Source organism: Vipera ursinii, assembly GCF_947247035.1.
Source record: "Vipera ursinii genome assembly, chromosome: 3".
NCBI classification, from domain to species: domain Eukaryota; kingdom Metazoa; phylum Chordata; class Lepidosauria; order Squamata; family Viperidae; genus Vipera; species Vipera ursinii.
This window is the reverse complement of record NC_139516.1, coordinates 176366737-176379334: the sequence shown is the minus strand read 5'-3', so window position 1 is coordinate 176379334 and position 12598 is coordinate 176366737. Positions and strand designations below refer to the sequence as shown.

The following is a 12598-nucleotide window of genomic DNA, read 5'->3' as shown; positions in this document are numbered from 1 at the left end:
GATAATTTCTGACTTCTTTGAAGAATGTGACTCAACAGGAAAGAAAGCCTATGCACTCAATCTTTTAAGCTACTCCTAGAGAGTGTTCATTTCCAGTTTTGTGAATCAAATAGAATTAGTAATGTGAAACTATGTATAAGTGTGTGGAATGGTAACTAGTAGTTGGGGAGAAAATTACATATTTAAACAAAAGACAATAGTAATTGCAGTCAATACTGTATCACACTTTCTAGATAGCAAGTACAAGTAAGGAACACGTCTGTGAAAGAACAGTGGCGTTCAGCCATTTAGGAGTCAGTATGATACTTAAAGGGACGCGGTGGCTCAGTGGGTTAGGACACTGAGCCTGTCGATCAGAAGATCGGCAGTTTGGCGGGTCGAATCCCGAGTGCCGCGTAACAGAGTGAGCGCCTGTTACTCGCCCCAGCTTCTGCCAACCTAGCAGTTCGAAAGCATGTAAAAATGCAAGTAGATAAATAGGGACCACTACGGTGGGAAGGTAACAGCGTTCCGTGCGCCTTTGGCGCCCAGTCATACCGGCCACATGACCACGGAGACGTCCTCGGACAAGCGCTGGCTCTTCGGCTTTAAAACGGAGATGAGCACCGGCGCCTAGAGTCGGAAACGACTAGCATGCATGTGCGGGGGAACCTTTACCTTTTTATGATACTTAAGGAGGTCATGATTTCCATTTTCTGTCATAACTACCCCTGAAAGGATATACTCTCCATGTTTTTTACAGATCTTAATATTCTTTTCATTTACAGAATCTGGTCCAGAAAATACAGAACAGCCTGACTATGTAGAAGAAGTTGGTATGTTTTTCATGGTTTTCTAATAGGATTTCAGTAGTAATTATTAGCAGGGTATTGTTTTCCATCATTCATCTGTCATATCAAACAAATAATGCTGTATTTTAAGTCTCTTTCAGTGAGTGCTAGCTTACTTATGCGTTCCCAAGGTTTTGCCCTATTTGACTCTATAAATTCTGTGGTTATGTGATGTTTACATAGATTTTTCCAGCTGATTGGTATCTTCTGCTGATCTGTTTTGTTGCTGAACACGTGAGACTTATGTAGAGAAACAATGATAGAGCACTGAGTGGGTAGGAAAGAGCTGGCTCGTCAACTTTGCAAAACTTAATATGTCAGTGCAAATAAATTGCCATGCCAAACCAACTAGAAACAATATTGTGGCCAAAGGTATTGGTACCCTTCCACTTTTCCCAAAGAATTTCAATGTGCTGTGAAGTATGTTGAAACAGACACAAGGAAATGGCAGTTACCATTTTTATTGCAGATTCCATAGAGCAGACACTTTGCTTCTAATGCATGACTTAACATGCCTTGGTGGAGCAGTGGGCTAATGCCTCCTTAAGTAACACCAGCTGCCTGCAATTAGTGCAGGTTCGCATCCCACCAGGCTCAAGGTTGACTCAGCCTTCCATCCTTCCGAGGTAGGTAAAATGAGGACCCAGATTGTTGGGGGCAATTAAGCTGACTTTGTAATAATGCCGCTTGGGGTGTGTGTGAAAGCCCTAATAAGCAGGCATATACATAGAATGAAGGCTACTGCTAAGCCGCCCTGAGTCTTCGAAGAAGGGCGGGATATAAATGGAATTTTTAAAAAAACATGTTGTAAACAATGTTTAATGATTAATTATTATTTTATATATTTTTATTTTTATTATAATTATTAATGATTATTGTAACTAAGACAAATGATGTGTATTTAACATATGATCTACTTGGTCCATAATAACAGAAAATTTTAATTCATAGCAACTTCCCATGTTTAATATTAAGATGTGCAATCTTTTTTTAGAATTAGAGAGGGAAGACTTCACTGAACATTCTGGTATGTAGATTCCTATTGACTTACTGTGCATTAAATATTTATAATATCTATATCTACTCTACTCAACGTTTGGATGTAAATTGGCCAAGAAATATATTTAATACATTCCTCTGCAGTTTTCAGAAATAAGTATAAGTACTCTCTCATGTGTGATTTTACTTGCATAGAATAAAAAGGGTTTTTTTTAAAAAAAGGTTTTCAATTACAAGAAAATCAAAATGCTATCAACGTTTTAGCCAATGATAGGAAATGTTCTGTTGCTGTAATTCTAATAACTGATTTACATTTTATTTGTAAATTTTTGTTATAGAAAAATTTCCCTTCTTTTTAATGAAAAGTAATATTTTTAATACAAAGCTGTTACATTCCAAATTGTGGCCTTCTGAATCCATTTGTTTTCTAACTGCAGTCTGTATGGGACACAAAATATTTTCTTCATCTGTGAATTCTGTATCTATACTGTGTTTTCAAATAGATAGTGATGGCACTGTTATTTCAGATTCAGAACATTTAACTGGACACTTATATAAATGTAGGCAAAGCGAAAAAATAATACTATAATTAGAACAAGGAATTGTAGCTGTTATAGAATTATTTATTGCTGGATTGCAGGTACCCTATTTAGCAACAGCTACAATGCTTACTTTCAACTCCTGCAAAAAGCATAGCAAAAACAGGAAATTGTACATATTCTAGGATGACTACATATGTGTGTTTTCTGTATCCTCTATAGAGTAGAAAATGTAAGAAACATCCATTAATTAAGGATTCTTATGCGAATGCATAAAGTGAAATAAAACACATACATTAAATTAAAAAAATAAAATATATAAAAATCTGCTTTTGAATATATTGGTAAGCAAGGACATACTGAATAATATCTCTTGAACAGTACTACTTTACAGGTAGAAATATAATAACATTTTAAGGGAATTAGTGGAAGTAATAAAATACTTCAAACATCAGTAATACAATCAACTGAAAACTCTACTTATAAAGTGCTTCTAGCTATAGCTTCATACTTTTTAAAATAAGTTGCTTTCAGAAATGTTTTATTGTTAGCTATGTATTCCTAAAATTTCCATTTTTTTTGTTATAATAAATCTACAAAATCTGCTGATCATCCAGAACAAATACATGAACGTAAGTATAATTTGGTCATTTTTATTTCTAAGGATTTTAGTGCAGTACATTATTAGGAAATATTTATTTTTAACTTTCACTTTCTGATTACTCCCACCACATTTTAAAGCAAAGATTCACACAAGCAAAGTAGGTAAAATTGATGCTGGTGAATATCATGTGTGGTCAAATACATTCTGACTCCTAATGAACAAGATCCAAGTGATACCTGATTTGCAGAGACATTTGCTTCAGAAGAATAAAGAAATCTAGATAGGGTTGCAATCATTTGATTGAAATTCCACTTCTTTTTATGTATGTCAAGTGTGACATGTTAAAAGGAAGGCCCTTGAATCCACAGTTGCAGATGTCATCATGACACCATGATTAAGCATTGTGCATGTAATTATGATGCTCAGAACACGTGGAATATATAGTTTGAGCAAGATGGCTTTTCCCTCATCTTTCCAAAGTCAAAGTTCTAATCATCCCTGTGCTGTGTGGAGAACTTATAGGCAATCTCAAGTGCTCTTCATCCAAAGAGGATTACAAAGAGCTAGTCTACTGGCCAGTTCTTCATTCCTCTACTGTCATCAGCTCTGCTTTTAGTGGAGAATTCTTCCAAGTCACTGTTTCTTCTCTGGAAGTCCAGTCTCATGAAATCAAATAGGTTGTATTTTCAAATAAGTATGCATAGAATAGAGCTACACAAAAGAAAATAAAGAATGAACATTGCTTGAAAATATTGGTAATTCTTTCCAGTGGAGGAACATAGAACAGGAATAAACTGAACATTTGAGCTATAGCACGAACCACCATCCCATTCCTCTCTGGTCCCCAAAATTAAACACTGTTGAATAAAAGAAAGTATTCTTTCTCTTACCAGAAGTAATTGATTTTTAAATGTGCTGAAATATTTGAGTGCTTCAAGTTTACAGAAATAGATGAAATGTTCTTTTTTTAAAGGATTGTTGAATAAATATTAAACTGAATAATAAACCTGTCAGGCACTGGTTTTCCTACTGTTACTTGTTTAAACCAAACTCAGATGAAAATCAGAGCCAAGTTTAAATATATTTTATATATATTAGTAAAATGTATTTACGTATATTAATGAAAAGAAAAAGTATACTTTTGTATTATATTCTGTTATTTATAGTGTTTTAAATACTGTAACCTGAGATGCGCAGCTTTATATCAAATAAAGAAGTAAATGCAAATGTTACAATTAAGAGTATGGAAAAGCCTTATTCATTGCATTAACCATTTTGGATGGCAAGGATATGACTATTTACCTTAGCAACAGTCTTTAAAAAAGTAGTTGAAATATGTTTTATTGTGCCTTATGAGTTTTATTAATAAATTATTAATAATTTATTAATAGAGATGTTGTTAATTATTAGGTAATGCAGATGTTCCAGATTCTGTTACTGAACCTATTCAACCAGGTATATATCCATGAATTATTTAAGATAAAAAATGGAAATGTAATTATTAATTATTGTAAATATTTTGTTAAGTTCATTTATATGCATTTTATACAAACAATTTTGGAATAAACAAATGCAGTATTGGAAGAAAGCTTCACTGTATAATTTGGAACCTGTGAAGATATTCCTTGACTTACAACCGTAATGGAGCCTGCCCATTGTATTCATCAATGGTGACAGTCATAAAACAGATCATCACGTGTCTGACCAAATTTTATTATTTATTTATTCAATTTCTATAGCGACCCATCTCAATTAATGATTCTGGCCAGCTTACAGTTCCAAAAATATATTACAATTAAAACACTAAAAATATTTTAAAACATTTAAATAAATACACATAATAGCCAAGATATTTGGCCAGTTAGCAATACAGCCAGGAAATGGGGCCCTCAACACATTTAGCACCCCAGGCAGAAGAACATAGCCAGGTTTTTAGGGCCTTATGAAAGACTTAACAGGTTTCATTCTGATCATCTAGTGCAGGGCTTTTCAACCAGTGGTACAGGTACCACCTGTGGTACATTGGCACCTGGCAGGTGGTACGCGACCATCCTAGAGAAGTGGTAGCGGGGGAGGGGAATGAGCTGAACCGGTGGCAGCACCGCACAAGCCTGAGCGAGAGACGGCTGGAGCTGCAGGGCTGTCAGGGCTCAGCGGAAGTGCCAGGATCAGCGCCAGGCTCCAGCTGGAGCTCAGCACTGACCCTGGTGCTTCTGCTGAGCCTAGAAGAAGTGTCAATCAGCTGGAATGTTGCAGCATCTCCAGGGTCTCGTGATTTACATTCAGATGCTTGGCAACTGATTCATATTTATGACGGTCACAGTGTCCCAGGGTCATGTGAAGTGACCAAAAACTGCTGCAACCACCCAGCAGATTGGGGGGGAAGAGAAATAAAAACCAAACACTACCCCACCCCACCCCACCCCTGCTGCCAGTCCTCAACAGAAATGCTCACAACGATGAAAACCTTGGACAGGAGGAAAAGCACCACCGGGCGGGCAGGCAGGTGTCTTACTCGGCTGTGGCTTGGGGGCCTCTTTTTCCAGTGCCATTGTAACTTTGAACAGTCACTAAGCGAACTGTTGTAAGTTGAGGACTACCTGTACTTCATCACTTTTTTCCCTTTTTTGGGGGGGGTGTCATCAAGTTTTTGACACCTTGCTAGGCGACTGGTGGTACTCAGATGTTGACATATCCTAAAAGTGGTACAATGGGTGAAAAGGTTGAAAAGCCCTGATCTAGTGTTCCATAAAATGGGTCAGTGCAGAAAAACCCTGCAGTTACCTTTTTTTAATTTAATGTTTAATTTTTACTTTTTTTGTGGTAATCGTTAAGCATTGGCTACCAGTTGCCCTCCGGGTGAGATTTAAGGTGCTGGTACTTACCTTTAAAGCCCTACATGGCTTAGGTCCGGGATACTTGCAGGACCATCTGCTGCCGGGAACAAATTCCCATCGTCCAGTACGCTCACACAGAGAAGGCCTCCTCAGGGTACCGTCAGCTAGGCAATGTCGGCTGGCGACCCCCAGGGGGAGGGCCTTCTCTGTGGGAGCGCCAACCCTATGGAATCAGCTCCCCCCTGAGCTTCGGATGGCCCAAAACCTCCAATCCTTTCGCCGCGGCCTCAAAACACACCTGTTCCACCAGGCTGACCTAGACTGACAGGCATTTTAATTAATTTATATTTAGTATTTTTAATTCATTTTTTAAATTCTCTAATTTTTTATTGCACTGATGTTCTCAATTTCATTTTATCTTGATTTATGTACTTATTACCGGTATATGTTTTGTTGTTAGCCGCCCTGAGTCCTTCGGGAGATAGGGCGGGATATAAATCCCATCAATAAATAAATAAATAAATAAATAACTCAGCATTATCATTAAGTCATTGAGCAAATGCAAACCCATTGTTTGTTATGGGCACTTTTGCCAAAAACAGTAAGTAAACTCTAGGTTTACTTGTGATCATGTAATTGCAGGATGCTGCAAACAGCTGTAAATGTGGTTAATTGTCTAGCAAGCATTGCAGTTATTTGGATCACATTTGTATATTCCTTGACATTTATTTCTGTTTTATATGTTTGAATGCGTGCAAATAAGCATGATTTTCCTATTTTTATGTGTGAAGTCCTTCGGAATAGATTTGGAGTTAATTCTTGTTTGAATGGGAAAGAGGGCATTATGAGTTGTCAGAAAAACAGTAAAAAACAACAAATATATGCCTTTTGTAGCTCCTTGAATGAAGTAGGAGACGGAAATTTCAATGTTTACTGAAAGCAGATTAGATATGAAATTGTGTTCTTTTTTTTACTATTTGGCACGAGTACCCAGAAATCAGATTATTGCAAAGATTTAGCTCTGGGACCCAAGCTTTGATATGAACAGGTAATCTTTGAATACAACCATTTGTTTAGTGACCATTCAAGTTACAATAGCACTTTAAAATGTGGCTTATGACTGTTTGTCACCTTAGAGTGTTGTAGTATCTCCATAGTCATCTGATCAAAATTCGAATATTTGGCAACTGGCCTGTGTGGATGATGCTTGAAGTATCCTAGAGACACGTGATTACCTTTTGCAACCTTTTGATAAGCAAAGTCAATGGAAAAGCACTGTGTACTAACTTAACAATTGCAGTAAATCATTTAACAATTGTGTGTCCCAAGTTAAATGGGACAAAACTCATTTAACTATCTTCTTAGCAAAAAAAAACTTGGGGTCAATTGTGGTTTTAAGTTGAGGACTACCTGTATAAAGAAACAAACAAACAAAAAAGAATAAAATTTGAGTGGATAGAAGTTCTGCAAAGAACATTAATCACTTTAACAGCAAGGGTTAAGTGGGTTTCATTTCATTTCATTTTCCATGGCCTTGCAGCAATTTTGGGAACACCTAAAATTCCCATTTCCACCTGAATTGAATCTTTTGGTTTCTGTTAATGTTAAAGGTGATATGTGCCACTAGACCAGACACTATCTTGGTTGGGGTGTTATGGTTAGCAATTGTGCTCTATTTCATATTTCATCTCTATTTTTATTTTTCTATAATCTATGTAATTTGTTTAATCTATCCCAGGTAATTCAGAATAAGGTTACATATACTGTAAAACAGATTAAACATCAATTTCTTTTATTGAAATTACTGAGTATATTTCAAGAAACAAGTATACATAATTTAAAAATACCATTTTTTTTCAACTTATTCATAGTACATGAGGAGGAACATACACAAGATCATGTGGCTGCTCAACAACATGAGACAGGTTAGTACAATATTTGTCCATTCAAATTAGTACGTTGTATATACTAGCACCAGTAACTAGATGTGACCAAATCTGTGCAAAAATAAGTAAATATATTTTCTGCTTTTATATTTATATGGTATGAGCAGATTTATAACAATATACATTTGAGTTACTTTTTATCAAGAAAATTACTACCTAAAGTAGAAGATGTTTGTGAAAAAAAGGCAACTTGAGTGTGAATAGTAACACTTGTCAGTTGCCAATATAACTTATTAAATAAAACAATATGTCTATGGATTGTGTCCTCTCTATTTAGGAATTTTATCCTATTTGAATAATCCCAATTTTGGCAGAATGTTACCCTTCTTTGCCATGTAAGGATCTTAAATATATTTGCATCATTTCAGTTCTGAGAGGAAAAAATGTTTTAGTAATCATAAGAGATTGTAATAACATCTATATGGAACCAGCTGCCAGTGGAGCTGAGGACTGCCCCCGACCTCCATTCATTCCGCCGGGGCCTGAAGACCTGGCTCTTCGAGCTCTCTGGCCCAGGCTGAGGATTAATTTATTTTAATTGGGGTTTTATTTGTACAGGGATAAATTTAATCTTTTTTAAACTGGTTTTAACTTTTGTATTTTTGGTTTTTAATTCCCTGTAAACCGCCCTGAGTCCTCCGGGAAAGGGCGGTATATAAATGTAATAAAATAAATAAATAAATAAATATAAGCTTGTGTCATACTAATTGAGTAAAAATCTTTGAATTACAGAAGCTCCTGTTCACACAGAAGACTATACAGAGGATGATGTAATTGGTAAGTCACCTCTTCAGATTCTTATTTTTAATTAAAAGTAATTTTCACGCAGTGCTCATAAGAGACATTTTACATAAAAGTAGAAATAAAACTCATAAGCAAATTTGAGGTTTGTAGTAGAAGTTAAAAAGATAAATAGTTTTTTTCTTGACCAACTCAGAACCATAGAGTTTAGGAATTATTTTTCTTCAAGTAGAACAAGCAATTAGAACAAGGCAATAATTGTCAGGTTGATATTTTTATGTATTTCTAGCACTTTTTTCTTTTTTATTCCTAAGAATTCTATTTTTTTATTGTATTTATTCAGGTTGGCAATTCAACGTCTAATTTAATAAGCATTTAATAAAACAGCTGACAGTAGATAAAAATTTTTACAATATCAATTAGTCTTTAAATAATGGTATAGATAAAACCATGAAATTTGGACAAAGGAGGCCTGCCTTAAAGTCTTTGGACAAAAATTATATTAAAAATGAGATATGTATAAAGTAGGATAATAGATACCATTAAACAATTAACTTATTGCAATAAAAAACAGATGTCTATAGAAGAGTGTTAAAGTTATGGCCATTTTTGTGAACTACTGATCTTCAATAGGAACTTTTCAAAACTTATTCCATAATGATTTTTATTTTAATTTTCAAAATATACTCTTGGAAAGCACATAGTTATAAGGTGTTCTGTGAGGCCAGAAATTCAGTTTACTTCTTAATATGGCATGTAATAGCCATACTTTTATAAGATATATAGCAAAATATGATATAGCATAATTTATTACCCCTCCTACATTCACTGCATTTTTCCATCATCTACGATATAGCAAAATCATTTCAAATCTTCTAGTTTTGTGGCTCCTATTGGTATGAATTCTAAGCAGTACTTTAATAAGGGGCAGACACACGTGGCAGGGCAGTTTAATTAGTGTAATTGCATGGATAATCATGGAATTCTTTCCTATAAGTTTAGCCTGCTGTTAGAAAGTTGATTGTCAGGAAACAGGAATTGTGTAATCAACTTCCTGTAAAACAACCATATCAGTTTTGCATGTTTTTCAGGATTTGAAAATATAGTGAACTGAAATTCCAGAAACTCCTTTCATTTTCTGTATTCTTTCTATACTCCAAATTTTGAACTGTTATCATTGAAAAGTAGATTGATATCCCGAATGACCAAAGATCCACATATCTTATAGATCTTCAAGAACTGAAGTGAAACTGCTGTTTAATCAAATTTTAATGCTGCGTTTTTCCATATGAGAAAGGCAAATTATGGCTTACAGAGTGTTGTTTGGAATTTTTTATATATAATGTTCATTGTCTAAAAAGCACTACAAAGGGCATTTTAAGAGCATTATTTCTTTTAGTTTTTAAAAAATATTTTAATTTTAAATTAGCCTTGGTGGAGCAGTGGGCTAATGCCTCCTTAAGTAACACCAGCTGCTTGCAATCAGTGCAGGTTCGCATCCCACCAGGCTCAAGGTTGACTCAGCCTTCCATCCTTCCGAGGTAGGTAAAATGAGGACCCAGATTGTTGGGGTTAATTAAGCTGACTTTGTAATAATGCCGCGGGGGCGAAAGCCCTAATAAGCAGGCATATACATAGAATGAAGGCTATTGCTAAGCACATTGGTTTGTGCTTAAATTGTAAGCCGCCCTGAGTCTTCGGAGAAGGGCGGGATATAAATGGGATTAAAATAAATAAATAAATAAAATGAGCAAATTGCATTGCATTTAATTTTGCTAATATTCACACGTAAAGTTTAGAAGTAATAATCTAAACTTTGGCAATTCTTATCCATTGTGGTATGGATCATCCATACTATTAAACAGTAATAGTTCACTACAGGTAATGTTCTGTTTCAGGGTTGCCTATATGCGCGCGCGCGCACACACACACACACACACAGAGAGAGAGAGAGAGAGAGAGAGAGAGAGAGAGAGAGAGAGAGAGCGTATTCAAAGCTGGCACATTTACTGAATTTTGGACAGATAACCACAGTCAGCAGTATTGGGTAGTCAGTTGGTCCAGTGGCCAGGAACAAAAAGCAAGAACTAGAAAGTTAAACAAATGTCTCCAACAAAGACTGCAAACAAAACCTGGATAACCAACTGGCTGCAATTACACATGCCTTGCCCTTTTCCTAGTGCGAAGCCTCCTTGAGGAATGTGGCTCAGCTCACCTTTGGATTTGTCTAAACCTGGGTCTTGGGGGTTATTCCTCATCATCTGGCTGCTCCATTTGAACAGGAGATCCTTGTGGTTGATCAGGCTTTATTGAATCCTGGCTTCCTGATTCTTAAGGCTGACCATCCTGAAGCACAAGCTTAGCTGGAGCAACATTGTCAGATGCCAAGTGAAAATCAAGCTTTGAATCATGGCTATATAACTGTCGTCATTTAGTGATCATAGCTGAGTTGGGGCTGCTAAGTGAAATGGTCACTAAGTGGTCAATCACATAACCACAACTGTGCTTTCCTTTTCTCCACTTCTCTGCCCTTTGAAATGCTTCTCTCCACAACAATGCTAGGATAGACGCTTCAAAACTGACAAGACAATTGGTTTCACACCTTTCGCTTTTGTTTGACTCCTAACTCCCTGGCCCTTTGGAATATTCACTCAGATGTTGGCATAATTAATAAGAAGGGAATTATTTTTTTATTTTATATTCAGTGGAGAACAAGGGTTTACAAGAGAGTAAGGCACATTATGAGGAATACACCTTGAAAACAATTGCAGGCAGCTGTGAATACGTTCAGCAAACAGCCAGTATATGCCCCATTGTGTGCCTGCTTATTCTCTTGAAATCCCTTCCTCTCCAATCTCTCCACTCTGCAAAGAGGTTAGGGGGGATGAATCAGATGCAAGAGAGTGCCTACAGAAATCACTTGTATTTTCTTCTCTCTTTCCCCATCCACAGCTAAAAAGATTTTGGCTGTATATATAAATTCCTTGTGTGTGTGTGTATGTGTGTATCCTTGTAATCAAGAGCAAGTAGTTTATAGAAAACAGCTATTAGTGTTATTAATGGCTTCAAACTATGAAGATGTTTATTTTTTTCATTATATTTATTGTTGTAAATAAATTTGATTTATTCAGTAACTATTGTACGGATTTACATATCTCTGAAAATATACAAATGGAAAATGAATTTTGTTGTAAAAGATGTAGTTCCTTTTATGAGTTAGTCAGGAAAGCACAAAGTATTAATATATAATTTATATAATACCTGTATTAATTAATATAGGTATTTTAGGTATTCAGGTATATATATGACAGTTTACATTTTATAGCATAGCTCCTTCCTGCGGTACAAGTGCTGAGAAATATATAAAGGGGATGGTTCTTCTTAGGACACAATCTACTGGGACATTTGTCTAGCTTGGCTATAATGGGAATAGGATGCAAGACTACACAACTGCTTGAATGAATCTTACCTTCTTAACTAGAAATGAATTTGAGTTGATGTGAAAGCTTTGTGGGGAGCCCATAGAACAATTGCTAAGTATTTCAACAGTAGTTTTGGTGATATAGCAACTTCTATTGTATCCTATTATATTACATTGGTCTGAATATGAATGAGTGGTTCAGCTGCAACTGACATATTTGAACATTAACTAGATTTTTAGTAGCTGCATTCTCATAATTTCTCTCAAAGGACCCCAAGAAATAAACTACTCGTATTTCTGTTGTTTGATCTTGAGACATCTGTAATGGTTCCATATCTGATGCTATCACTATCCCTGCACAGACACCTTGTTTAATCCAGTTCCTTGTTTAATTCCTGCCATTCCCAGCATGATATTTCCCTTGACTCTTTCTTTTTGGCACAGTTTTGTGCTATTTGAAGATATTTCTCTTTATATGAAATGTTTGACATGATAGAACAGAGGAGAACATAAGCGATTTTAGATTTTTTTTCTATTTAAACATTGGTTTGCCACTTTTTCTACCTTTATGTTCATGATTTGCAGATTGGTAGCTGAAATAATATATTATGATTTGGATATAAAGACCTAATTCCAATATCTCTGATTTCAACTTCTTTATTCCTTCTGCCCTTCATACAC

General features: G+C 35.6%; 1 protein-coding gene across 1 annotated transcript in view; it reads left to right on the top strand.

Annotated features, from left to right (window-relative positions):
* The window catches only part of ASPH (aspartate beta-hydroxylase), a 108009-nt gene that overhangs the window by 49110 nt on the left and 46301 nt on the right, over positions 1-12598 (top strand). Inside the window, exons 9-14 of the mRNA XM_083361234.1 lie at positions 768-815; positions 1825-1857; positions 2986-3000; positions 4383-4427; positions 7681-7734; positions 8488-8532. Of these exons, the coding sequence (XP_083217360.1) occupies positions 768-815; positions 1825-1857; positions 2986-3000; positions 4383-4427; positions 7681-7734; positions 8488-8532 (240 nt within the window). The remainder of the gene's footprint in view (positions 1-767; positions 816-1824; positions 1858-2985; positions 3001-4382; positions 4428-7680; positions 7735-8487; positions 8533-12598) is intronic.